Source organism: Corvus kubaryi, unplaced genomic scaffold, assembly GCF_017639235.1.
Source record: "Corvus kubaryi isolate FWS band 111438036 unplaced genomic scaffold, C.kubaryi_AGA036_p1.0 37308, whole genome shotgun sequence".
Lineage (NCBI taxonomy): Eukaryota > Metazoa > Chordata > Aves > Passeriformes > Corvidae > Corvus > Corvus kubaryi.
This window is the reverse complement of record NW_024581096.1, coordinates 987,322-1,013,647: the sequence shown is the minus strand read 5'-3', so window position 1 is coordinate 1,013,647 and position 26,326 is coordinate 987,322. Positions and strand designations below refer to the sequence as shown.

General features: G+C 39.9%; 1 protein-coding gene and 1 long non-coding RNA gene across 2 annotated transcripts; one reads left to right on the top strand and one right to left on the bottom strand.

Moving 5' to 3' along the window:
* The first annotated feature begins 5,748 nt into the window (after window positions 1-5,748).
* SLC30A5 (solute carrier family 30 member 5) lies at window positions 5,749-24,863 on the top strand. The gene is made up of 16 exons (XM_042028201.1): window positions 5,749-6,022; window positions 6,189-6,311; window positions 8,728-8,794; window positions 10,101-10,186; window positions 11,572-11,659; window positions 13,411-13,498; window positions 14,301-14,377; window positions 15,481-15,651; window positions 16,288-16,576; window positions 16,939-17,147; window positions 18,154-18,311; window positions 18,931-19,060; window positions 19,466-19,691; window positions 21,046-21,272; window positions 23,196-23,324; window positions 23,904-24,863. Exons 1-16 carry the CDS (start codon window positions 5,949-5,951, stop codon window positions 24,072-24,074), a joined length of 2,313 nt encoding a protein of 770 aa, XP_041884135.1. The 5' UTR covers window positions 5,749-5,948; the 3' UTR covers window positions 24,075-24,863.
* LOC121664713 lies at window positions 19,504-23,258 on the bottom strand. Its single transcript, XR_006016099.1, has 2 exons — window positions 21,731-23,258; window positions 19,504-19,732 (listed from the first exon to the last, which is right to left on the bottom strand). It is a non-coding gene; the product is annotated as an uncharacterized LOC121664713 (long non-coding RNA).
* Window positions 24,864-26,326: the final 1,463 nt, after the last annotated feature.

Sequence of the window (26,326 nt, the reverse complement as noted above, 5' to 3'; positions counted from 1 at the left end):
TCCTGATAAAGTAGTCCAGCTGTCCCCCAGGGGTCTGCAGAAGAGGAGATGAATGTGTAATGTGAATTCTGCCTTCGATTTATGGCTTAATTTTAAAATAACTGGAAATAAAACATGAAGAGGAATATCACCCACAGAGAATAGTCTGAACTCTGTTTTCTATCACTTTTCTACAGCTTCCATTTATCTCTGTCAGCATGGATAGCTTTCTGAATATTCCCATACTGTGAGCTATACATTGGACCAGGCTTGTTCCCAGGGCAGGGCTTGCTCACCATCCACATCATGTCCAGCCCATACATCTGTAGTCCTCCACAGCCAGGAATTGGAGGTCTAAGCAGTTACTTGTGGGTCATACATGGCTGACACCAGAACAAAGGTACAGTGAGACACAATCCTCACTGTCCTTTGAGTACAAAGCCCAAATATAGGGCTTTAAAGCGTACTTTATTATATATATATTTTTTTTTTTTAAAACATATCCCCAAGAGCTTTCTTTTTAAGCCTCTGATAGTTTCTGGGAAAAGGTAAGAGGGTGGTGGAGCAAGTCACAGGGTTTGGATTATCTATTGCCATGAACTCATCATGTCTCCATCACCTCCCCTGCCTGCATTGCCAGCTCTCTTAAATTTTCTACTATTTTTAGAAAACATAGGTGAGCTGGCATAAAATAACCATTAATTGTGGATACAAAAATGCTGCTAGCAAGGATTTTCTTGCTATTTTCTAAGTCCATGAGAGAATTTTTCTCTCACACAGAGATAGTAGCAGAGTTCTGTAAACAACCAAACACCTGCAACCTTGAGAAGTCTTGTTTATAGTACAGTAGAAAAATATTTTGACAATGGATGTTTTAGGACTCTAGCCAATCACCCCCAAGGGGTGGCTGATCTTTGTCCAATTAGACTATGAAGGAAAAAGTCTATAAAAGAGTTTGTAAAATAATTAAATAAATCAATCTTGCTGCACAGTTCCTACCTGCTGGATCTTCTCTCCGCCTCCCTACGGCTGCGGGACACGGTGATATACCCTAGGCCTGCGGTAATAATTAATATCTTTGTATCATTCTGAAGGTTCAAGAAGACAATGCTTTATTGGTAATGTTCACATGATTGTGAACCCATAACTGATGCCTTCAGTCATGCTGGGGAAAGAGGAAATTTGAGGCAAAATGCCATTAAAGGATGTTTATGTAGTTCACCTTTCCAGCAACACAAGTTTCTTATCATTCACGTCTGACACTGGGAAGACAATATAAAATAAGAGCTAACTGAAGCTGCTGGGTTTAGACAGAAAGTTAGCATCATGTATTTGTCTGTACTCACACTAGCCATACTCCAGGAGTTTCCTAAAGCAGAATGCACTCCATCATCAAAACAGAACATGTGCTAATTCACATCCTTAGCAAGGAAAGCAGTGAATAATTTCTCATTATTCAGTTGCTCAACTTGTAGCACCTAATTATTTCTGACTGGAAAGTTGTAAAAAATTATCTAACACAATTTCAAGTATTTATTTCAGATTTATTATTAAATAAGTTTAAATGAATGAGGAATTGACCTTGTTGTTAAATCATTGGCCTATGACTGAGATCCAGTCATCAGCTGAGCTCCCTATGAAACCACATCACTTTGCTGGCCCTTGCTGTATGGGTTCCTTTCACTAAACATTTATCAAATCACACACATGACCTTGGCAGATGCTCAGCTCTCTGCATGCATCATCACTATCAAAGGGACAAACCCTGAAGGGGGGAACACAAAAGGCAGGACTGATCTCTGGGGGCTCTTGATTTTCCTGGGGAAAATGCAGGTCAGACTGCCAACTAGCTCTTAGCAGGGCTACACACCTGAGCATGGAGCTTAAAGGAGGAAGCTGGCTGCCCTCTAACACAGCAGTACTGGAACCAGCAAGATCCCCACCAGTGGCTCCATCTGTGCCAAGCATGTCAGAGCCTGAACCACACCAGGAAGATGGTGTCAGGCTGCAGCAAGTGCAGGGAGAGGAGGGAAAACTACTGCCAGAGACATGTGTTAAGGAGTCCAGGTAAAAAAAAGCTGGTTACACCTAAATACAAGCATTCTGATGATGCAAAATTAAACATTTTGCAAACATGATAGAATATAGCCTAACATACATTTTAGTATGCTTTATGTAAATTTGAACAGGCACCATCCTCAGTGAATGGTTTGATAAGGAACACAACTCTCATTCTAGCATAGAAACCCTGTGTCTGTTCACTCAAGTTTTATTTTCTGCTATATTGACCTCAGCTACAAATTTCCCAGCAAAAATACAATAGGTGGTTTATATCACATTACAGGAAATCACAAAAGCTCTAAAGTGACCCTGATTTTCAGGAACTTCTGATTTTCTATCAGCCGTTTTTTCCCTTTTCATGCCTGCGACACAGTTAATATTGGAGCTTTATATCAGAAAAGACGTCACTTTTAAGTCACAATTAGGCTTTCTTGCGACATCATTTTCTCTGAATTGATATACCAGAGAATTTTTTTACTTATTCCTCTATCACTTTAATTTCACTAGTTCGCATAGTGATATGTACATAAAACAGCCGCAGCACAAGAAGAGATGGAGATTCACAGCAATCCAAGTCACAATATTATTTCAGAGACAGTTGCCCTCCTTTCCTCGCTTCCTCAGACACCAACTGTCTGAAACTTTCTGCAAATTGATGTGTGTCAGTTTAGTATGATGACGGGAACAATGGATATCTGTGCACTTCCCAATAAAGCTGCTCTCTATTTAGTTGTTCTCTGCTAGCTGAAAAATGAAAGACCACAGCTTGCATTAGAATCAAAAGGAAGAAGTGCAGAAGCCAAGTCTTAGCAAAGTCACTGTCCTCCCATGCCAAGTCAAAGAGAAAAGACATTTTCTGCCATTCCAATTACTTAGTTAATCCCAGTGAGCGTTTCCTGGAACAGATATCTGTGTCAGCTATTAAGATATTTTCCAAACAAAACTCTTCATAAAAGCACAGCTTGAAAAAAATGCCCATTGGCAGCGGAGCTCTACCAGAGCTCCCTCACCAGGACATTAGCCACTATCCTGAGTGTGCCTCCCCACACACTTAAGTCCAGAGCCCGCTACAGATAACTGCCCCTGCATTTGGTGGCAAATGAAGACATTGTTTCTTTCAATGCCGAGGGAAAATGCTTGATGTGTCTTGACAGACCAGAAGTTCAAACTCGAAATGACTGCAGCTCTTCATTGAGCACAAGTTTGAGTACTTTTGCTTTCACAGGAAGGGGAATTTTTTTTCCCCCTTAATCTACTATAGTTAACTGTAATCCTGAAATAACAGTAAGAACTATATCACTTAGAAGGTGGTCCTTTTTATGCTTCAACTGCCAAAAGATCTCTTTCAGTGGAGAAAATGCAAAAATTTATCCTCCCAAATTTCTCTGAGCTTCTTCCTTCTGAGTTTCCCCTGGTTTCACCAGGTTGTAGTAACAATCAGCTTTATCATTTCACAGGGACATTTGTTACGCCTGTGTTGTACTCCTCACCACATCACATTTTCTTTGAGGGGTAACAAAGACATCCTAGGACCACCGCTAACATTTCAACTACCCTTTCCCCCAGATTTCTAATCTTTTATATACTCTGATTTCACAATTTAAGTCTTCAGGAGTATGCAACATTCAAGCAAACAGAAACCATAGCTAATACACATCTAGAATTAAACGAAACAATAGATGTTTATACTTTATTTTATGTCTCGATTTTCTTACCTTTCCTGCATGTTTTGCAGGGATTAAATAAGAGTCAGCTCAAATCCTATCCAAGAACTCCATACCCTGCATATGGTTTCTTTTTCAATCATGAAGTCTCTGGGTTTAGGTCTATTCATTCTGGGACTTTAACTTCTCTCTCCTTCATCTATTCCTCATCTCATTAGAAGTCATTTATTTTCACCATTCCCTTGAACAACCCTAACCAATTTGACCGTGTGGTTTTTGATTCTGCAGTTTTGGTTTTTAGGTACCTGCCCCCCATCTTTGCAGCAGGATAGAAGCCATCTGTGTGTGCAGTGGTGCTCCACTGGAACATATGAACATGCACATCTGATAGACCCTGGCAGGGCCTAGTAATGTGTATTTTCAAAACTCACAGAGTTATTACATGCTTTCACACGTGATAAAGTTCACATGCTGACACCAAGACACCTCTCGGCCAAACCAAATACAGCTGCACCAGGCTGACAAGCCAGGAGTGGATTTCCAGTATGTCAAGATTATGCACAGGTCTAAGTTCATGTCCTAGGTATATTTATGTATATACAGGTGAGACAGGACTGCTGATGTGGCAGGACACAGGTCCTCCCAGGAGGTTCCTTTGAGCCAGAGGTCCTGCTGGAGTGCAGAGCCTAGGCAGGGGTGTCTTGCCACCGCTCCAGCCTGGGACACCCAGCACCCAAAAGGATGCCACCTGGCGCAGGTGCTTGAGACATGTTGGGGAGGCACTCACTGGGGACCAGCTAAGTGAACTGGCAGGCCAGTGACTTAACACCACTCAGCTTGTGTGAGCAGTCACTGCACAAGTCACTGGAGAGCCAATGATGGGCAGCAGGCTGCCCCAGCATGCCGCATATACCAACCCTCAGAAAGCATTGAGGATGCATGCCTGCATCCCCTGGTCTTTGCAATGCTGTCATTCAACTCACACATTTGCTTTTGGTGTTTCCCCCTGTTTTGGTCGCAGGAAGTTCTCCCCTGTGCCTTACTAGCCTTTTTCTCTTCCTTTCTCTGCATGTTTCTGACCCAGTGCCCTGATTCTCACTCTCTCCCTTCTTCCACATCACTCGGTCTCCCTACCCGGCTCCCGGGCTATCCGCCCACTCCCGCCTCTCGTTTGCGCTCCGCTCACTTGTGCTGTTTGCCAACACCTCCATCTCCCGGACACACCGTACACGGCACGTAATAAAACTTTTTTTCACCCCTCCCCTACTTAAAAACATTATCGACATCCTGTGGTTGATCCATGGGCTTCAGGGACTCCGAGTTCTTAACTGAGGGATTTTTTGACAGGAGACAAGGCCTGTGGATTAAACTTTGAATGGGTCTTTACAAGGCAGAGACGGCATTTCACGTAATATGCTTATGCTTGCCATGCTGAGGTCTTCACCTGCACTGGGAACAATTTGAAAATCTCTAAATAATTTTTAAAAATCTTTGATTTTTGACTATTGAAATTCTGGAAATTTCATTTGCCAGCAGTCATACCCCTCTGTGCTCCCATCTCTGTATCTCTTCCTAGTTAAACTCTACCCAAGTCCGTTTCAAAGAAATCCAATATGCAGCTGACCATTGGTGAGCTAATTCAATACATCAGTACATTCTTGATTTCCTTCTCCTGCCTCAGTACTGAACTGCGTACCAAAAATCATGTGTTGCGAACCAAAACCAGAGAGCTTGATACACGGCTGGAAGAAAGCAGCTAGCTCACAATACGGACATTTCCAATTTTCTTTCTCAGTTTTCCCAGTAGTTTCAACTGGACATTTGAAGCCGTCGGCAGGGAAACAGTCTCCTGATGCTTGATACTGGCGCAGGGCTTTGTGCCATAATAACACAAAATAAACTGATTTGCATTAAAAATAAATAAATAAATAAAGTAAATCCGCTATCGTCGCGCCGCGCCCCGACGGGAGCGAGCCGCGCCCCTCACAGCCCCGGCCCCGCCCCCCGCTGCGGCGCCTGCGCACTGCTCGCGCGCACGCGCGCTGGCGGGCGCCCTGCATCGCGTACTTCCCGTTCCCGGTTCCCGTGCCGCCGCTCCCGTTCCCGTTCCGCTCTCCCCTGTTCTCGTCTCGCCGCTCTGCCCGCGGGCGATGCGGTGCTCCCGGCGCAGGGCAAGCGGGCCGCGCCTGCGCGCCTGAGCGCTCGCAGCCGTTCCCTGCAGGAGCTCGCTCCCTCCGTCCCGCCATGGAGCAGCCGTACGGCGGGCAGGCCCTGGCCGGCGGCGGCGCGCTGGGGCCTGTGGATGTGCCCAGCGCCCGGTAACGGCGGCGGGGGGGAGCGGCCGCCCTCCCCTCTTCAGGGGGGCAGTGGGCATCGCCCCCGCGTCCCCCTGGAGGCGGGGGTGCCGGCGGCCTCCGCTGAGGCGTCGGGGCCGGGCTTGGGCGGCGGCGTGGCAGGTGCCAACCGGCCTCTCTCCTTCTGCAGGCTGACTCGGTACATCGTGCTGCTGTGCTTCGCCAAGGTTTTGAAAGCCGTGGGGCTGTTTGAATCCTATGATCTCCTGAAAGTGGTCCACCTCGTGCAGTTTATCTTCGTAGTGCAGCTGGGGTGAGTGTGCAAGCGTTGGAGCCTTGTTCCCCACTGCTTTGGTTCTTTGTCAGCATCAAACTTGTAATCCTGCATTATGTTGTTATCGTTTACTCGAAGAGAAGAAGGCATAATAGTGAATCCGGGAAGTTCATAGCAGTGTTTTTGCTTCACATTTCTGTTCACTGCAATTTCAGTATCTTGGAATGTCTCAAGTTGGAAGTGACCCATAAGGTCCATTGAGTCCAACTCTCTGCTCCTCATACAAATATCTGAAACTTAAACGTATGATCAAGAGTGTTGTCCAGATACTCCTTGAGCTCTGACAGGCTTGGAGCTGTGACACTCCTGGGGAGCCAGTTACCACCTGGAGGCCGGCCACCCTCTTAGTGAAGACCCTTTCTGTAATGCACGGTGTGGATTTACTCTGATGCAGTGTTAGTCCATCTCATGCCCTGTCATTGGTCACCAGAGATCAGCACCTGCCCCTCTACTGAGGAAGGTGCCACGAGGTCACCCCTCAGCCTTCTCTAAGCTGAGCAAACCAAGCGACCTCAGATACTCCTGTTGCCCTTGAGACCTTACACCATCTCGGCTGCCTCCCCCAGACACAGTCTAACAGTTTCTAGCATGGAGGCTCCTAAAACTGCACACAAGACCTGAGCTGAGACCACATCAGTGCATTGCAGAGCATTGCAATCATGTCCCTCGAGCAGCTGGTGATGCTGTGCTTGAATGCAAATGCACCCCAGGACACAGCTGACCCTTTTTGTTGACCTATATTCGACTTGCCATCAACCCAGACCTCCAGATTTCTTTCTGTGGGGCTGCCTTCCAGCCTTTTGTCCCCTTCTTCGTGCATACAAGCAGGGTTATCCCACCACAGATGGAGAATCCAGCACTTTCTCTTGTTAGATTTCATATTGTTGGCAGTTGTCCAGCTCTCTAGTCTTTCCAAATGTCTCTGTAAGGCCTCTCTGTGCTCGAGAAACTTCAGTGTTTTTCCAGCTTCAAAGGTGGGCCTACTCTGACAGTGCTCACAGTGCTGGTGGTCATGGTGTGACTGTTGCTCCAACTGGCAATCAAGTATCACACAACTGTGCCCTCACTTTCCCGCATCCCAGGGAGGAGAATCAGGAGGAAAACAAAAAGAAAAACTCGTGGGTTGAGATAAGAAGAGTTTAATAATTGAAATTAACAAGTTAATGAATTATTAATAAGTTAATAAGCCAAATATAGTAATAAAAGGAAGGGAGAGAGAAAACTTGATAAAAACAAGTGACATACAATGCAACTGCTAACCACACAATGACTGATACCCAGGCCACCCCCAAATCACAATCAGCCCCCCTTCTGGATAGCTTCCTCAGTTTATATACTGAGTATACGGCATTTATGGTCTGGAACATCCCTTTGGCCAGTTCAGGCCAGGCCTCCAGCCCATCCTGCCTTCCAGCTTGTTGTGCACCTGCTTGCTGCCAGAGCATGTGAAGCTGAGAAGTCCTTGATTTTGGATAAGCGGTACTAAGAAACTACCAAAACTGTGTTATCAACATTGTTCTCACACTGAATCCAAAACACAGCACTGCACCAGCAATAGCACTGGAGTAGCAGCTACTGAGAAAAAAATATCTCAGTCCAAGCTGAAACCAGGACACTTGGGCACATCCAAATTTTGTTAACAAGGGTGTAGAGGATAAGCTTTCTTTTTTATAGTTTGTGTTCCTGTAGTTCTTATCAGATTCAGTTGTTGTTTTTCCCAGATTGAGGGCTGAGGTATGAAAGCTGATAGCAAATACGCAGAAACAACCTTTGCAGACAAAATCCTGCTTCCTGTTTACTTGATGAGATGTAGAGGAGCATTAATGTAATAAACTTGACAGAGTTGGAACAGTTGGAACTCCTGTTTTTTCCTTTTATTTCATATTCATGTACATTTCTGGACTTCTCTCTTGCACCATAGGTTTTTTTTTTTTGCCCATCACTTTTGATCCCACTTGAAAAAGTTGTGTGCTGTGTCTTCTATTCCTACAGGACTGTGTATTCAGCATTCTATATATGAGTAAGCCTTTTGGTATATCTATCTTGCTAATAAAAATCAGTATTATTTCTCTTCAAAACTTCTGAGATCAGTTATTTTGATTTTTGTAAATAACAACTCGACTTCTTATTAGCCATTTTCTCGAGAACTGGCATTTGAAGTCGACCAGAACTGAAGTTCATTGTCATCATTGTAGTACTGGTATTTGACACTGGTAATGCAGCAGGGAAAATAAAATCAGTGGATGTGGTCAGTGTGGCCTGTTAATGGAAAAAATTGTGGAGGAAGCCATTTTGTAAACTGAGCCAGATATGAGAGACCTAGTTGTTTAGATCTGGTTTGAATAAAAAGCTGACTGCTAATACACTAATAGACAAAACTTTCTCCTTTTGACAGGTCTGCTTTTTTTATGGTTTTGTTCCAAAAACCGTTTTCTTCTGGAAAAGTGGTAACCAAGCGTCAGGTGAGTTGACATATCTAAGAGTGACTTGCATCTTTGTAAATATTCTTGGCAATATGGCTTTTGCCAAAAGTGAAAGGGGAACAAAGATTACTCCACTTAAAAGATGTGGTTACAGTTTCTAGAGGTGTGCAACTAGCTCAGTGTCTTGTGGGCTAAAACACTCAATGTTCTTAGCTTTTGTCAGCTTCTTTTGAGAGTGTAGTGAAAAGACTGGTCCTTATTGCCATTCAAGCATCTACTTTGAGGAGTGGATTTTCAAAAAGAGTCTTAAGCTTAGTCAAAAAGCTAAGTCTACTTAGCTGACTTTGACAGTTAGACAGGCAATTTCTGGACTGCCAGAATGTTGAAATGCTCCAGTCTTGTCCCTCAGAACAGAAGAGTCCTTTCTGCATGTGATGAGGGCCTGATCTAACTGCTTGTCAAACCTTTGTGAGTTCCCAGTATCCCAAGGAGTTGAGAGTGGGGTCGGGTTGGAACCTGCTGATTTGTAAGAAATAAATTTTCTTCACCTGCTTCATATTCATCTTGGATTTATGTAATTATGTGTGCAAAAACTTGATCCAGTGTGTACGCTAAGTAGACAGAATCTGAAGGAAAGGCTCAAAGTGTTCCTTGTGTCAGCTGCTTTCATGACTAGACATGTATAGCAGAATTTTAAAAGTGTGAATAGGAATAAATGGCATCTTTGATTTGAATTCAGAAAAATCTGTCCATACATGGTTTTACTGTTGCTAAAAAAATTTAAATTCTAGATTTCGAAGATATTATATTTGTTGTAGGTACTTTGTCTTGTTTAACATCTTTCCAAAATTAATTTCTTTTCTTCTAAAACTTGCATTTAAAGTTAATAATGTATTGAATATCTGAATTACAGCCTGCTTCCTGAAGAAAGAATTTAACATACACATAAATATTTGTAAGCATAAGGTCTTAGTCTCAATTTTGTATGATTTATCTAGTTCTTTTTATGTTTATCCAATATATACAATAGATTAAAAAGTAGGTAAATGGACTTGCTATTTTTTTCAACCATTTTTCAGGCTTTTTGTTGAAGGGAACGCAAACAATGTTACAGAATCTAGTACTGTGGTAGAAAAAAAAATTCTGGTTCACAGTATGTCCAAATAAATCTTAGTTGCCTGGCAAAGTAGCTAAGAAGACAATCATACTTTAAAATTGTAATTATAGAACTTACAAAGCATATATCTTCCCCTCAATTTCTACAGCTATTGTGTTAAAACAATGCTAGTAATAGGGTGTTTTGAAACTCTGGAGAAAATGATAATGAAATACCTTTCTTTTGTAGTGGATCAAAATTTTTAAGCATGCTGTTGTTGGATGTATCATTTCACTCTTGTGGTTTTTTGGCCTCACTCTTTGTGGACCACTGAGGTAAATACATATCTACTGTAAATACTGTTTTTCTTTTGTGATCCTTCCCTGTCTTGCTCCTTTGCTTTTTGTTTTCTGTCCGTCAGATCATGCTGCTAGCCACTTAATGTATATTTCGAAAATTTATTGAATCCTTATGAATTTTCCTGTGAAATCTTTAGTGCTTTGAAAAAAGTACATATACTTTCTGTAGGTATTTAAGTGTGTAATTTTCTTCACTGCTTCTTTTATGAGATGCCAGTGAAATTCTTGATAATGCTTAAACACTTGATGTGAGTAATACATCAAGGTCACAGAATGTATTTTTTGTCATTTCCCTGCCATTAGTGTAATGCCAATTGTTTATTTACCTGTTTGGAGTCCATGGCTTGACGGCTAGTGCTAGCAGCTGGTATTCCTTTGACAGGCAAATAGAATCAATTTCTGCACTGGTTGTGGGGTACTTCTTTATCTGGTTGGCTGTGTGCTCTGTGTTGAAATTGGGTAACATTAGTGCATGTACAGATAAAACCATTTGTGCTGTGTGTTAGCACTATTGACTGAGTAATTATACAAGAGTAGCTAGACTTACAAAAATGAAGGTTAATATATTGGAAAGCATGTTTCACGAGAGAGAGGAAAGTAAAGCCTTAAATTATACATTTATGAATGTGAAGTTTTATCATCTACACAGGAGAAGGCATACCTGAGAGTAATAATGCTGTGATTAAGTTATTACTCTCATATCTTTCTGGATGCTGGCAGCCTGCCCAAACAGAACCATTTACATGGGTCCTAGCATGTTGTATTGCTATGCAGAGGATTGCAAAAGCACTTGGTAAACTTGACAGCAATAATTACTTCCATGTTCTGCTCAGAAAAGCTGTCATTACAGCTTGTTAGGCAGCCTTTGCTGTGTCAAGGAGGTAGTGTGTCAGCTAGACTTTTTTATTTTGAGCAATTAAGAGGTTTTGGCATAAGCTACTAGGTTATCAGCCCCTCAATAAACAGAATGCCATGCAACAGAACAGGATGTCTTTTTTTCTCTGGGAGCAGAAGCTGGTTTAGAGGAGGTATTGTAGTGGGAATATTAAGTCCATCTTGAGTAAGTTAGTATCTTGTGTTGTTAGAAGAAAATACAATTTAAAGTTATTTGTAAATTAATAATTTTAATCTGTTCCTTGATTTAGGAAGTTCTTGTTTTATAACATGTATAAATGTCTGCAGCTAGATCTATTGCTGGTGAAGGGAAATTGATCTGTGTTTATTCTTTTTAATTGCTTAAACCTGCTGTTGTAATCACAGGATAAATCTTCGTTGTGTCATTAATTTTAGCTGAAATAGTGTATATCAAGGTTGTGAGGTAAACTCATGGTAAATGGAGTATTTATTTCACTTTTTTATAGAACGTTGTTACTGTTTGAGCACAGTGATGTGGTTGTGCTGTCACTCCTTAGTGTCTTGTTCACAAGCTCAGGTGGAGGACCAGCAAAGGTATTTAAAAATTTATTTTACCAAACGTAAAACATACTGAATCCTATAAATTCAAGTACTTCTTTACCTGAAGCAAACTGTGGTTCAGATCCATGTTCATAGAAATATATGCTTTTTTAGTTTAATTAGTGGTGGAATTTTAAGATGTACTACTTGAATTAATAAATACGACATTGAGAGGTAACCAGTACGTGAAGGTGTTGGATATCCATGGCAGATACCTGAGAAGTTTTTCTGCTTATGGGCAGAAAAGAACCTTGAGAATTATTTTTGCACTTCAGCATTCTTTGTAATGGGATTTTGGGTTCAAACTGGCAAAAGAACATCGTGCATGTAGTGGTCCTGACCCTTAGACATTGAAGTCCAGCAATACAGTCTCCAGTTCCTGGCCTAGAATCTTCAGTGTGTTTAGCTTTTCACATACATCATTTCTTTCTGCCAGGAAGTTCTCTTAAGTACTTTTATGTCTGCATGATCCTGTGTGTGCTGAATACTTAGGCCCTTTCATTTAACTGAAGACCTATACTTGAGGCGTGCTCTGTCTCCAGTCCCGCTGTACATACTTTTGCAAGGTGTTCTCTAAATGTGCCCAATCAGCCCTAAATTGAATGAACTTATCCCAATACCTAGCAGTTTTGAGCACTTTCACTCAAAAACAGTAACAGGTGGAGGAAAATACCTGCTGTTATATACCTGAGGCTAGAAGGGAAGTCTCAACTTTGGTACCATCTCAGGCTGTAAGTTCTGAAATCTGTGTCTCATTACTGCACTGGAATCCCCTAAGCACTTTCAGGCAGCCTTAGAGTAAAGTCACAGTCATCTGCACTGACAACTCTATGCTCACCCCATGCAAATTGAGAAGCTTAGGGCATCCAGCATGAAGATCATGCTGAAGACAAATTATTTTCTCCAGCCAGCTACCAAAAGGATAGATGTAGAGCTTCAGAGATTCTTTGTCAATCTGTATCTTAGTGGGCCACATTTGGTAATTAAGCTGCATATCTTAAGGCAGCAGAAACAAGGGAGCAATAACCCTGTCCTCTGAACGTTTCAGCTTTATGAAATGAACTGATCAGATAACTTTCTGAAACAAGAATGTGATAGCTCTATTGGACTTTAGAAGATTGTAATAGTATTTTTCAGACACAGAGCTCAGTATGTAGCTAAGATAATGAATACCAAAAATTGCAGTGGTTTAAATCTGGGTGGTGAAAGCTCTGGGAGCTGGGATTTCATCACTACCTCTGTCCTTTCCCCACAAAAGCACCTCAGAGCTGTTCTTTCCCTTAGTCTTTGCATAATTCCCTAGCCTTTAGGTCCCGTAAGACAAAATTCAGTAGTTTGTACAGATCTTGTTTGTAGCTCATTGAAGCTACAAAACATTGAATCATCAGGCTGAAGTAGCAGTGCATTCTGGCAGGCAGAAACACACCATGAAGAAGAAAGTAATCACACTTAAAGTTTGTAGGATACCAGCTTCTAGCTTGCTACAGTGGTGATGTGTCCTGAGTTATCTGGTAAGTCTGAAAATCAGAAAAAATGTGAAAAGATATTGTCATGGCCACTTTCTTAAAAATAATAGGGGTTTCATTCATGGTTTTCTTTCTGCAATATGTTACATAGATCAGGAAGCAGGGAAGGAGGGGACTTACTTCCTGGATTTTTTGATAGTAATCTATTGTAGCAGATTGTAGAAATACTTAGGGGTTTTTGTTGTTTGGTTGTTTATTGTTTGTTTGGTTTTTTTACAGACAAGAGGTGCTGCATTTTTCATCATAGCTGTCATCTGCTTACTACTTTTTGATAATGATGACCTCATGGCTAAAATAGCAGAACATCGTATCCTTTCTTGTTACATGTAACAGCAAGTGACTCTTACTACTGGAGCAGAGAAAATGTGAAATTGAGTGTACTGAATTAAATTATAATTCGACTGTTTACCCAGCACTGCCAAGCACACCACTAAATTGTGTCCCTAAGTGCTATGTCTTTATGTCTTTTAAGAGCTGCCAGAGATGTTCACTCAGCCACTTCACTAGGCACCCTGTTTCAGTGTTTGATAATCCTTTCTGTGAAGAAAAGATCAACACTGCCACCGAGCTTGGTGTCACCTGCCAACTGCCTGAGGATGCACTTGATCCCCTTGTTCAGATCACTGATAAAGGTATAAAACAGGACTGGCCCCAGTACTGAGCCCTGGGGAACAGCGCTGGTGACTGAACAGCAGCTGGATGTAACTCCACAAATCACCACTCTGGGCCCAGCCATCCAGACGGTTTTTTACACAGTGAACGTGCACCTGTCCAAGCCAGGAGCAGCTGGTTTCTCTGGGAAGATTGTGTGGGAAATGGTGTCCAAGGCTTTACTGGAGCCCACGCATCCACAGCTTTTCCTTCATTCACTAGGCAGGTCACGTTGTCATAGAAGATCAGGTTGGTCAGTCAGGACCTGCCTTTCACAAACCCATGCTGAGGGCTGGGTGCAATCCCCTGGTTGTCCTGCACATGCCAACACACCATAAAGCTCCGTTTGCTTACATCTGCTTTCTGTGTTCTGCTACCTTTGCGTATTCTTGTTGTTCCTGGTTAAAAAAAAAAAAAAAAGAAAATCAAATGAAACTCTTCCTTAATTTTTTATTTAGCTGAGGGGCATCATGACAGTGCTCTCACTCATGTTCTGTATACAATCATTGCTTTCCTGGGTGTTGCAGATCACAAGGTAAATAACAAGTATTTTAGAATATCTATCTAAGGTTTTGTAGGTAAGATATTCACCAGCTCAGAGCTAATCCATGCCGGAATGAAAACCAAAAGGTTGAACATCCCCACCCCATATTGGAACTGAACTAGCACTGTAATTTTTACATACTGATCAGAGTATGAAGAGCTTCAATAAAGCAAGCTAAACCATGTAATATTCAACCTCTAAAGCTGGTAAGGACTTCACTGTAGTGCATAACCTAAAAAGTCTCGTTAAAATTACCATGAAATATTCTGTCATCAGTGTTCTGGATTTTTATAATGCTTTGTGTACAAGCCATTTCTTACTTTTGTTGCCTGTGTTTTGTTGGTGCATCTTTAGCTTTCCCTAGTTTTTCCTTTACATTAAACTGGTATTTGAAGACCCAGATTCTGATACCTCTCAGTAAGATAGTCCAGTTGTAATTGGTGGTATGAATAGCTGTCTATCATAACCTTACTATATGGGGTTACCTGGCTGATTGAGTTGTGTTAGCTTAGTCTTGCTGAAGTGGCTTCATTAAGGACTAAAACAGAAAAAAGATGTGGAGCAACTGAGAAAGTGTTACAATAAAAATAAACCAAATGTTAGAAAGACTGGTTAATGGTGCACAAAAGCAAGTGTGATCTAAGGGAGATGAGATGCTGTGTATCTTGTAATTAATTTACAGAACAATTTTGAAAGAGTATATTGTAAAGAAATGTGATACAATATGATCAAAGGTAAGTAGATGAAAAGGTTATGAAAGGTCTAGAGGACAAGATATGTGAACCTTTGGGGGTTTATGTATGCTTTCAACACACTTTTAATAATGGAAGATGGAAAAAACAAGCTTTGGGTGATTTTTCTTCCTCAGGTGGTGTTTGCTACCGTTTTGCTGCTGGTGTATGCCAACGAACACTATCGAGAGTTTTAAAATTCAGCTCATATTAGGCTGTTGGGAATAGTGCTAAGCTATCCTAGTTTTGGTTTTTGTTGTCAGGTTAAGAAAAGCACATTAATCTTCTCTCCATGTGTCACTGTGTTTGGAGTGAGGTTTTTGGTACTTAAGAAATGCTAATGGAATCCCTTTATGTCTCCAGGGTGGAGTACTGCTTCTGGTACTCGCATTGTGCTGTAAGGTTGGTTTTCACATGGCATCCCGAAAACTATCTGTGGATGTAGGTGGAGCCAAGCGTCTTCAAGCTTTGTCTCATCTTGTTTCCGTCCTTCTTTTGTGCCCATGGGTTATTGTTCTCTCTCTGACAACAGAGGTAAGGTAATAAATACAAAGATAAATTTTATTTTTAAATGCTTTTGAAGTGCAATTTAAATATTTCCTTTAAGATACCTTTAAAATTACCAAAGTTGCTGTCTTTATTTTTTAGTAAGCTTTGTTTGAATTTTTTCCATTACGCTTTTCTTCTATATTTGTTTTTGTGTGATACTATCTGTGTGATACTTTAATTTCCTCTTTTGTGTGATAACTGTATTTCATCCTTCTAGTTCAGAAATTTTATCTTGAGTTCATCTACTAACTTTTCACAAGCATTAATGACTATATAAATACAGCGCTCTTTTATCCCTAAGAAGTAGATTATTTATTGTCATTTTAAAAAATGCTCTTTCTGCCTGCATGCATAGGGCGAGTGGGCCTTTGCAACCATGGCATTGCATATGGTATTCCTTTTAAGAATGTGAAAGTATTTAAAATAAAGTACTTTAGTGCACTTTAGACCTATGTCTCTTTCTATATCTGGAATGATGTGTTTATATGATAAAGTCTAAAAGTATTTATGTTTTATGGATTAGTGAAAACACTTGTAATTCAAGTTAACAAGCTTTAATGCTATAAATACAATCACTCTTCTGGTGAGCAGTCCTGTTTGAAATTTATTTTTTTGTTGCAGAGTAAAGTAGAGTCTTGGTCTTCTCTCATCATGCCTTTCATAACAGTCATCTTCTTTGTTGTGATCCTGGATTTCTATGTGGAGTCCATATGCTCTGTGAAGATGGAAGCTTCCACGTGTGCTCGATACGGATCCTTTCTTATTTTCATTAGTGCACTGCTTTTTGGCAACTTTTGGACACATCCAATAACAGACCAGCTACGAGCTATGAACAAGCCACCTCACCATGAAAGCACAGAGCATGTTCTTTCTGGAGGGGTGGTAGTGAGTGCTGTCTTCTTCTTTTTATGTACGTATTCTAAATTGTGGTTAAATCTGTGGTCTTGTGTAACTGGAAGGCCAGTTAGAAAATTGAGGTGTGCGGAATTCTTTTGGATGAGCTTTTATGGATTCTTTTGAATAAGGCAGCCTGTAGCTTTTCACTCTTTTACTGTCTGTCGGGAAGAAAAAAAAGGAATGTGATAGATCTTTTGTGGAAGTGATGATCTGATTTTACATAGCAATGAAATCTAATGATAAATCTCAAGATGAAGTTGACAATCACTTTGTTGCCTGCAAACTTCATGTAAACTTTGATTGTTGATTAAACACATTATAAACTAGCTGTGAAGCTTAGAAACAGCAACAAAAACTTCAATACTTTCCTTGCAGCTGCCAATATCCTGTCCTCCCCCTCCAGGAAAGGGCAGAAGGGTACCCTTATTGGCTATTCCCCTGAAGGCACTCCTCTCTATAACTTCATGGGTGATGCATTACAGCAGAGCTCTCAGTCATTGCCCCGGTTTATTAAGGAGTCACTGAAACAAATCCTTGAGGAGTATGATTCTAGGCAGATCTTCTATTTCTTGTGCCTAAATCTGGTAAGTGCATGGCTTTTTTCTTCAAACCAATCACAGTAGTGCATATATAATACAATAAGAAGAGTCATTCTTTAAAAGATTCCCATAATCAACTGGTTTGACAGTGACCTTTGATAGAGTAATTTAATTAGTGGTCACTGTTTTATTGTCACAGTGTCACACTGGTTCTATGTATAAGGGTTGCACCAGTAACTGAATATGTGTATGACAGTATGTTTAAGGTTGACTTCAATGTTGCCAGCAGATAAGGTGAAACTGATAAGGTCTTCAAGGATGGGGACGACAAAATAGAAGGTGTGGGATTGATTAGGGTCATTTTGGAGTAGGCTAGTTTTATTTCTAGCTTCTCTTTCTTGAAAGGAAAAGATGATGCAGTATCAAATTTGATAGAACCTCATTTGTAAAGATCTCCAGGAAAATAAGGGGAGAAACTTGAAGTATCCTTGTTAACTGTAAGGAATTCCATTATGGAATATGAAAGATTGGAAAAAAGTTTTTAGGCAGATGAATTAATAGTAGTAAAATGTATGTGGTAAATGTATGTATTAAAAATGATTCCTTGTGTATCCTTCTCAAAATCAGTTCCTAAGATTTAAACAGTCAACTTACTGGTGGAGAAAATGTTGGCATAACAGATTTATAGACAGCATTACTTTTACACTAATGATATGTCAGATCAGAGCTCTTCCATTTTTAATGATAAAATGCTTAGAATTTTGTCTGCAGAATGTTAGTTTAAAATTCAAAATGAAAACTTAAATTCACTCCTGTAAAGAGTTGGGTTTTTATGTGTGAGGCTTTAAGGAGAGTAGGTTCAAAAATGTCTCTTCATAGACTTGGAATGCGTCACGGATTTCACTGGAGGAGAAAAAAAATGGTCTAGAAATACTTTGAACAATAGCTCTGAAAAATATTGAGGGTTCTGTGAAAAGAATATCCTTCTATCTACAAAAACATTAATATAGAAGTTAATATTTGAAAAATTAAAACTCTTATTTTGTTTTAGGCTTTCACTTTTGTGGAGCTTTTTTATGGAGTATGGACCAATAGCCTTGGTCTTATTTCTGACGGCTTTCACATGCTTTTTGATTGTTCTGCGTTAGTGATGGGGCTTTTTGCAGCTCTGATGACAAGGTGGAAAGCAACTCGCATATTTTCATATGGGTATGTATCTTGGGTTCTTTAAGGACTATTTGAAACTTAATTCTTGCTCATTTTCAAAATGTCCTTGTTTGGGATATTTTACTAATGCATGCTTCTGTGGGCTTTTCACTGTGTCTCTTCTGTTCTATTTGTGCTCATGCTATTCTCTTCTTACCTCTGCAAAAAATATGTCTGAAATGTAATTTTCACTTACCTCTACAAGTAAAACTTCTATCAATGTGAATATCATTTAGAAATTACCTCATTCTATGCGTTTATGTCAAACAAAAATCTATGTTAAAAATCAGTGTTCACATGAAGATCTAGATTCAGCTGATATAATTAAACTTATATGTTTGCATAACAGTTTAGCAATTTGAAGCCCTGAATGGGCAGTATATTTAAGAGAATTCTTCTATACTGCTTTATCCTAATGGAGTTTGGACAGCTGGAAACTGGCAACCTCTTGATCAGAAAAAAAATAACTTAGAAATTCAGGCGCAATTCCGTGACATTGAGGAAAAAAATCATAGCAATCTTAATGCTGTATTAAAAGAATTACAACTTTATTTATTATAACTTTGACATTTGTTCAGAGTACCTATTCTTCACTCTCAAAAGTATGTGTATTTACTTTCAGGTATGGACGTGTAGAAATTCTCTCTGGATTTATTAATGGCCTCTTTCTGATGGTGATTGCTTTCTTTGTCTTCATGGAATCAGTGGCTAGACTGGTGGATCCTCCAGACATAGATACAAACATGCTAACTGTAAGTTTTGTCCTTCTGTTTCAGTGTAGTTTTGCAGTTAATGGTTAATTTATGTTTATCTCCAGGGTGTTAGTCCTTCCAGTATCTGAAGGGAGCTTTCAGGAGAGCTGGAGAGGGACTTTTTACCAGGGCATTTAGCGACAGGACAAGAGGGAATGGCTTCAAACTGAAGCAGGGTATGTATAGATTAGATACTAGGAATGAATTAGATATTAGGAAGGAATTCTTTACTGTGAAGACGGTAAGGCACTGGAACAGGTTGCCCAGAGAAGTTGTGGACTTCCACAGTTTTCCTTAATTAAGTGCATGGTGTTTCTGGTTCTAGAAAAATAAGTTTGTTCTAGAAAATGAGTTTGAATACCTGTGAGGATGCAGTGAAGTTAAAGACTTTTCTCCCTCCCACAGCCGGTTTCTGTTGGAGGGCTGATTGTAAACCTTGTTGGTATCTGTGCCTTCAGCCACGCTCACTCCCACGGGGCTTCTCGGGGAGGCTGTCCTGCACATGATCACAGCCATTCTCACCATGGCCACAGCCACAGCCACGGGCACGGCCATTCCCACAGTGACCATGGCCACAGCCATGGACATTCTCATGGATCCTCTGGAGGAGGCATGAACACCAACATGAGAGGCAAGTACAGACTGTTGAATCATAAGTGATGTACATGATTTCTAGGAGACTGAAGATTTTCAGAATCAGACCTATGCAGTACTATGCATCAATCTAAAAAGTGCTCTCAAGGAGTGATCTGACAGCCATTAAATGTGCTATACAGGAATTGCTCAAACCATTAATGAATTTAACTTGAAGAAACTTTAAATGTTTCTATGCATATATCTTTAATACATAAGGAACAATAAAAAGCAGTAATCTGCAGTCTTCACTAACAGTAATAAAGATCACTGTAAACCATAGTCAAAAAGCTTAAAGTCCTCATTTCTAAGTTCAAACTGGAAATGAAGGTACAAGGTCTCTATTATTATAAAGATGCTACCATGCTTCTAGGTGTCATGTGACAGCTGGTTGTAAAAACCAGGGAAGGGGATAAGAAGCAGGAGAAAAAATACAGACCAGCAATAGAATATGCTTTTATTTGTGATTCAGAAGATAAGGTGCTAAAGAAAAACTTCCAAATCAAAAATCATAAGCTAACTGAGAAGGGCACTCTATATAAAACTTCAGCATAGGATTTTTTCTCTAGTATTTAGAAAGTAGTTATTTACCAACTGTCTGGCTTATAAAAAAAACCTATGAAGGAATGATGTTTTCTGTGTAAGCTTGTCAGAATATGGTAAATAGTCTCATGCTTCATAGGTTATTTTATGTCTTAACTCAGTTGGTTATCCTGATTATTCATATTCATTATGTCTGTCATTTTTGTAAAGTCTGCCTATACTCATGTTTCAATATTCTTTAAAATCCTGACACTTAACTAGCACTAATCTTACCAATGGTTGGAGAGTATTTTTCTATGCCCATTGAGTGTACATTGAGAATGAACCCACAATTAAAGCAGTAGAAGGTATAACATTCATAGCAGTAGCGCAAAGACAATGCTCTTGTAAAATTGGAGTAGAATTGGCATACAAAAACCAACCAGTACGTTCATGTGTGTCCACATTAGCAAGTCAATGCATGTACACTGATCTTTTAACTCTCCATTAAGGATCAATGAGTCCTTATGTACAGTGTTAAATGATTATGCTATATTGTACAAATCCCACTAACAATTTACAGACTATTCTCATATACTTTAGTCTGTGGATGCCTACCTAGATCATTGCCCTATAGAGTAAAAATTGTTTTTACATTAATTTGTAATTAAACATTAGAAAAGCGAAATATTTAGTGTATTTTGTCCCAGGTTAGGCAGAGAGTCATCTCTGTTTGAGGATATTTAGTAAGCCTTACTAAGTTTCTGCTGTTGAACATATATGTACATTTTAGACAGAACTGTTAATTACTTTGTTTGTTTTGGTTTTAGGTGTGTTTCTGCATGTGTTAGCAGACACTCTTGGCAGTGTTGGTGTTATTGTATCCACGATATTTATTCAGCAATTTGGATGGCTCATAGCTGATCCACTCTGCTCTCTCTTTATTGCTACATTGATTTTTCTTAGTGTTATCCCACTATTGAAAGATGCCTGTCAAGTGCTTTTGTTGAGGATACCTCCAGAGCAGGAAAAAGATCTGCATGCTGCTTTGGAAAAGGTAAAATTATAAACGTTTTCGTATACAAACATACAAAGCTGTAACTGTTTTTAATGATTATTAAACTCAAGCCGTTTGGTCAGACAGCTTCTGTTGCCTTAGACAACTTCATGTCTCAGGTTGTTTAAAATCTATTTTGCAGAGAAGTGACAAAATGACTAGTTCTAATGATAAAAGTGGGTTTGCAGCTAAAAAGACTTCCATTGTTTTTTGCTTTTATGAGTAGCCCATGATTTCAGACAAGTATGGTAACAGTGTGGTAAATGTACCACACTGTAGTACTAAGAAAGTAATATGGCACTTCCCCAAACCTGCCTTTTTAAACTTACAAACATTCAGGCTACAGGATTATATAATGAGCTTGTAATGTCCAGGTTTCTGATTTGTCCGTATCATGAAGGGTATACTGGTTCACAGTAGGTAGGATGGCAAAAAAAAAGCTGTTTCTTTCTTATTACCTTCTGTTTCTAGTCTGTTCTCTTCCTGTCTGGTGCAGTATGGCATCAGCTGTGAGGCTGTACCTAGTCTTTGCTATTGCTTCATTTGAAGTTCCTGACCAGAATCATAGTGTGGACCTCAGTGTGGAGAACTCCTCTCTGTAAAAGAATGAGTTAAAAGTTCTTTGAGGATGCTATCAACTAGAGGCTTCAAGGAAGAGTATGCTTATGGTGTCCTGTCAGTTAGTAGAGGGGGAAGTATGTTCTTGTCTGCATGAGAAAGAAGGGAATGGGAATTGTCTGGGAGAGATTTTTTATGTAGCGAAAGGAAAGTAAGGTGCAGAGTGTGGTTTCACTTTTTCATGAAGGAAGACTAATTCTGAGAGACTGGAGAAGAAGAAAGTACTTTTTGAGAACAATCAAAGGCCAGTTCATTAAAAAATAGAAGGAAAGCATTTTAAAAATTACATCACAGTAAAACAGTGTGCTTGCTGTAGGTTGACCTCGGCCAGCAGCCAGATATCCATACAGCCACTTGCTCACTCCCCTCCTTTCCCACCACCACCACTGCTAGTGGGTCAGGGGAGCATAAGCAAGAAAACTCAGGAACAATTTAACAGGTGAAGGAAGAGCCGTGGAAAAAAGGAAAAAAAAGTGGTGTACCACCTCCCTCAAGCAGACCGATACCCAGACGGTCTCCAAACAACAGCCACCTTGGAAGCCAGAATCCCCACTTCATTCTCTACCCCAGCTTTTACTGCTGAACAAGGTGTTATATGGCATGCAGTGTTCCTGTGGACAACTTGGGTCAGCTGCGCTGGCTGTGTCACCTCCCTACTTCTTGTCCATCCCCAGCCTACCCACTAGGGCAAGGGCAAAGTGGGAAAAACACAAAGCCTTGAAACTGTCTGATAGAAAAGAGAAAGCCAGAACAGTCCAGCAAAATAGCTGGTGTGATAACACACATTGGTGTGTTATCAAAAAGGTTTTAGGCAGAAATCCAAAACACAGCACCTTACCAGCTGCTCTGAAAAACCATCAGAGCCAATCCAGAACAAAGATCAATTTGAAAAAATCATAAATTATGGAAAAGAAGTTATGTCTCTGAATTAAGTTCAGCTATGATAACTAAATATAGCTGCTAAACAGTGAGGTAACAAGTGCCCTGGTAGATGCCAAACCAGCATTCTGATTAGTCTATCCATATATGTTCCTATGATCTGTTTACTAAATCAGGGGATTTTTTCCTCATCCTGTTTAGCATTGATCTTCTGGGGTTTTCATTTAGTTTGACTTTCACCTTCTAGAATTTTACAGTAGTAGCAAGATGACTGACCTTTCAAAACAAGATATTTCTGAATATAGCTTATTTGGAAAGCTGCTGTGCTACACAGTTTTGTTTCCTTGTAAAATATTATCCACCAATAGCCATGTACATATATAAGTTTAAAATTACTTAATTGTTGCTAATGAAATTTCTTCACAGATTCAAAAAATAGAGGGAGTCATATCCTACAGAGATCCTCACTTTTGGTGTCACTCTGCAACTGTTGTGGCAGGCACAGTACATGTGCAAGTAGTATCAGATGTGATGGAACAGAGAATTGTACAGCAGGTAAAGTGCAAGGTTTTTAGACTCTTAATTTCCCACTCGACATCTCCCTTTCAGTCATAGACCGAAGTTTCAAGCTGACACATATGACTTTTTTTGTAGTTCTCCATTACTGTCTCAGAGCTGATCTCTAATGCTGTACTGCCCCTTGCCTGCTAGCTTGAAATTAGCTGTGTAAAGAGTTGTTTTCTAGAACATCTGCCAAAACACTCACTGGTGAAAGTCGCACTATATCTGCTCTGAGAAAAAAAGGGGAGGTGGAAAAACAGGCCTGCAAAACAGGGAATAAACAGTAGGGATATCTGGATGCTAATCACGCATTTATAACTGGATATCCACTACCTGCCTGCCGTGGGTTTCTCTTTTCCTTAAAAAGATACATATTTCCTTATGCACCCAGTGTGCAGAAGTTGCAAAGCCATACCCTCTTAAGGTACTCTTTGCTTTCCAGAGAGTTGAATTCTTCACAGTGGTATGCGGGGGGGGGGTGATGTTTACAGCATTTCAGAGCCAGAATACTGCAAGTTACTGTGAGATACATATGAAGTACAATGCTGATGTTAACTGTACCATTCTGTTCAGGTCACAGCAATTCTGAAAGATGCTGGCGTAAACAACTTAACTGTCCAAGTGGAGAAGGAAGCTTATTTTCAACACATGTCCGGACTCAGTACAGGATTTCAGGATGTTCTCGCAATGACTCAGCAACTAGAATCCATGAAATACTACAAAGATGGTACTTACATCATGTGATACAAAGTTTTATTTGCCAAAGGAGATGTAAATGGTCAAACTGTTGGATTCCCTATTGTATTTTTGCCAGGAAATCTTGCACATACATGTACAGAAACAAATGTACTATATATTCGAATTTTTGTAAGTGTACTATCTTTGTTAATTGGATTGAGATGCTTTTATAAAGGAAATAAGAAGGACTTGAGTACTTGCTGTATATGTGAAAATAGTCAAAATCCTATGTACTATACTTGGTGTTTATTAAACAGAAGTCTTGCAAATTGTAGATGAGCACAGATATATTCCATACTTTCTTTCAAGTGTGGAACATCGGTTTTGTAATTTCTTGTTAGCAGTCAGAAATAGAAGTAGTTTATATTGGAATGCAAACATAATCAACTGGGAAATATTTTTCCTTTAAAGGATAGCTTGAAGACTCTTGGAATGAAAAAAAAGTTTATTATGGGGAGTAAAAAACATGAAATCCTGTGTTTTGCATAAATATACAGTTTTTACATTATGTCTCAGCATACAAATCTGATTTCTACACTTAATGCACCAGAGCAAATATACATTACCATTTTGCATTTGTATTGAACTATTTTTTTTAAGAGAAATCCACAGATTTAACAGTGAGAAATAAGGAAGGGGGAAAAAATGAAGACACTTTTCTCTTTCCTGGGAAGACTCAGAATCATAAACCACTCTGTAAAATAAATCTTTTGTACTTTTTGTATGAATAACTGCAAATGCTAAGTTTGAAGGCTAGAATTAATAAATCAGTGAGCATCCTAGCACTCAACCAAACTTCATCTCTTCAAGATATGTTATCCTGTACTTTACTTGATTTTTTTTAGTAATACCATGATAGCTGCATGTGTACTGTAGTCAACTGTACCTCCTGTATTACCCAGGGAAGAAGTTCAGGTTTAGAATGCTAAACTGCAACAGTAGTCTTAGACTTGACAAGTTGCTGAAATGAACAGTAAATTGAGACTTCTTGACTGGAAAGTGAAAGAGAGCGTCTTTAAGAAAGAATTATGGATGAGGACTTAATACTGCAAAGAAAACAAATCTGTGTATTTAGTGAAAACCTGTCAATGGGGGAGTAACATACATCTTCAGAAGTAGTTGTCCTTACATCTGTTTACAGGCTTCTTGTGCCCCCTTTTCTCCTTGTCTGTAGCACGTCAATATTTTCCTTGAAATTCAAGAAATTAATTCAGTGGTTAACACGGATGAATACATCTTTCATCACCCCATGTATCACAGCAGTATTATTTTGTCATACTGTTTTCTTGTTTCTGGTATTCAGTGGTTCTTGAATACCATTATAATAAGAATAGACTTGATGTTAGTGAAATTGAAGCACAGGACAGAGTCATAAAGGAATTACATAATCAGAGCAGATTTACCAGGATGTTCTTGAGCCATTTTGCTTACCTTGTGATCAGACTGTTTATACGAATCTGCATGGTTTGTTTTGTTACTCTTCTTCGAAGGAGTTCCTCCCGTGCTATGTTAAAACACTATCTGCAGTACAAGACTGACTGGGAAAACTGTGGTCAGAAGATTTCTAGAAGTTGCACTGCATTTGTGTAGAGTGATGACGATAAAGTGCATAAATCACAGCCCCTCATCTCAGGATGGTACTGGAGAGTCAGCCACCTCCTTAAAGCTGAATCCTGTTTTTTGCCCATTTACACATTTGTCAGTGGTTTTCTTACCTTGCCTCATCCAGAAGGCTCGTCACTTGACGAGCTACAGTTATGCTCAGTCTAGAACTAGGATGATAATTTGGTTTTGAAACCAATCTCAAACAAAAAGCTTCAGTTAATGTTTACAATGTGCCACTCCTGTTTTGAGGTGGTTGTACTAGACTTGACAGTATTTCAGCAAACCCTATTGTGACATGGAAATGAAGATGATGAAAATGGAGGTGATTCTGTCTTTCAAATAATTAACATAATTGTAAAGCTTTTGTGCTTGCCACAGTTTTCTCTGAGCAAATAGTGATTTCCCACTTCAGCTGCTAGCGACAGAACCCAAAACAAATCCAAGGTGGCTGGCACTGTGACCATGGTAGTGAAGATGAGCCCATACCTGGATACTTCACAGGCAAGTGCAAATCTACATCTTAGCTTGCACTTGGCAGGTTTTTGCATGTTACCCAGTACACATGTACAGTGTTCTTCGTGGCTGTCCTGCCAGGAAGACAATGGCAATTAGCATTGTCTATCTTAACAGCATCTATCTTAAATTTGTTTAGT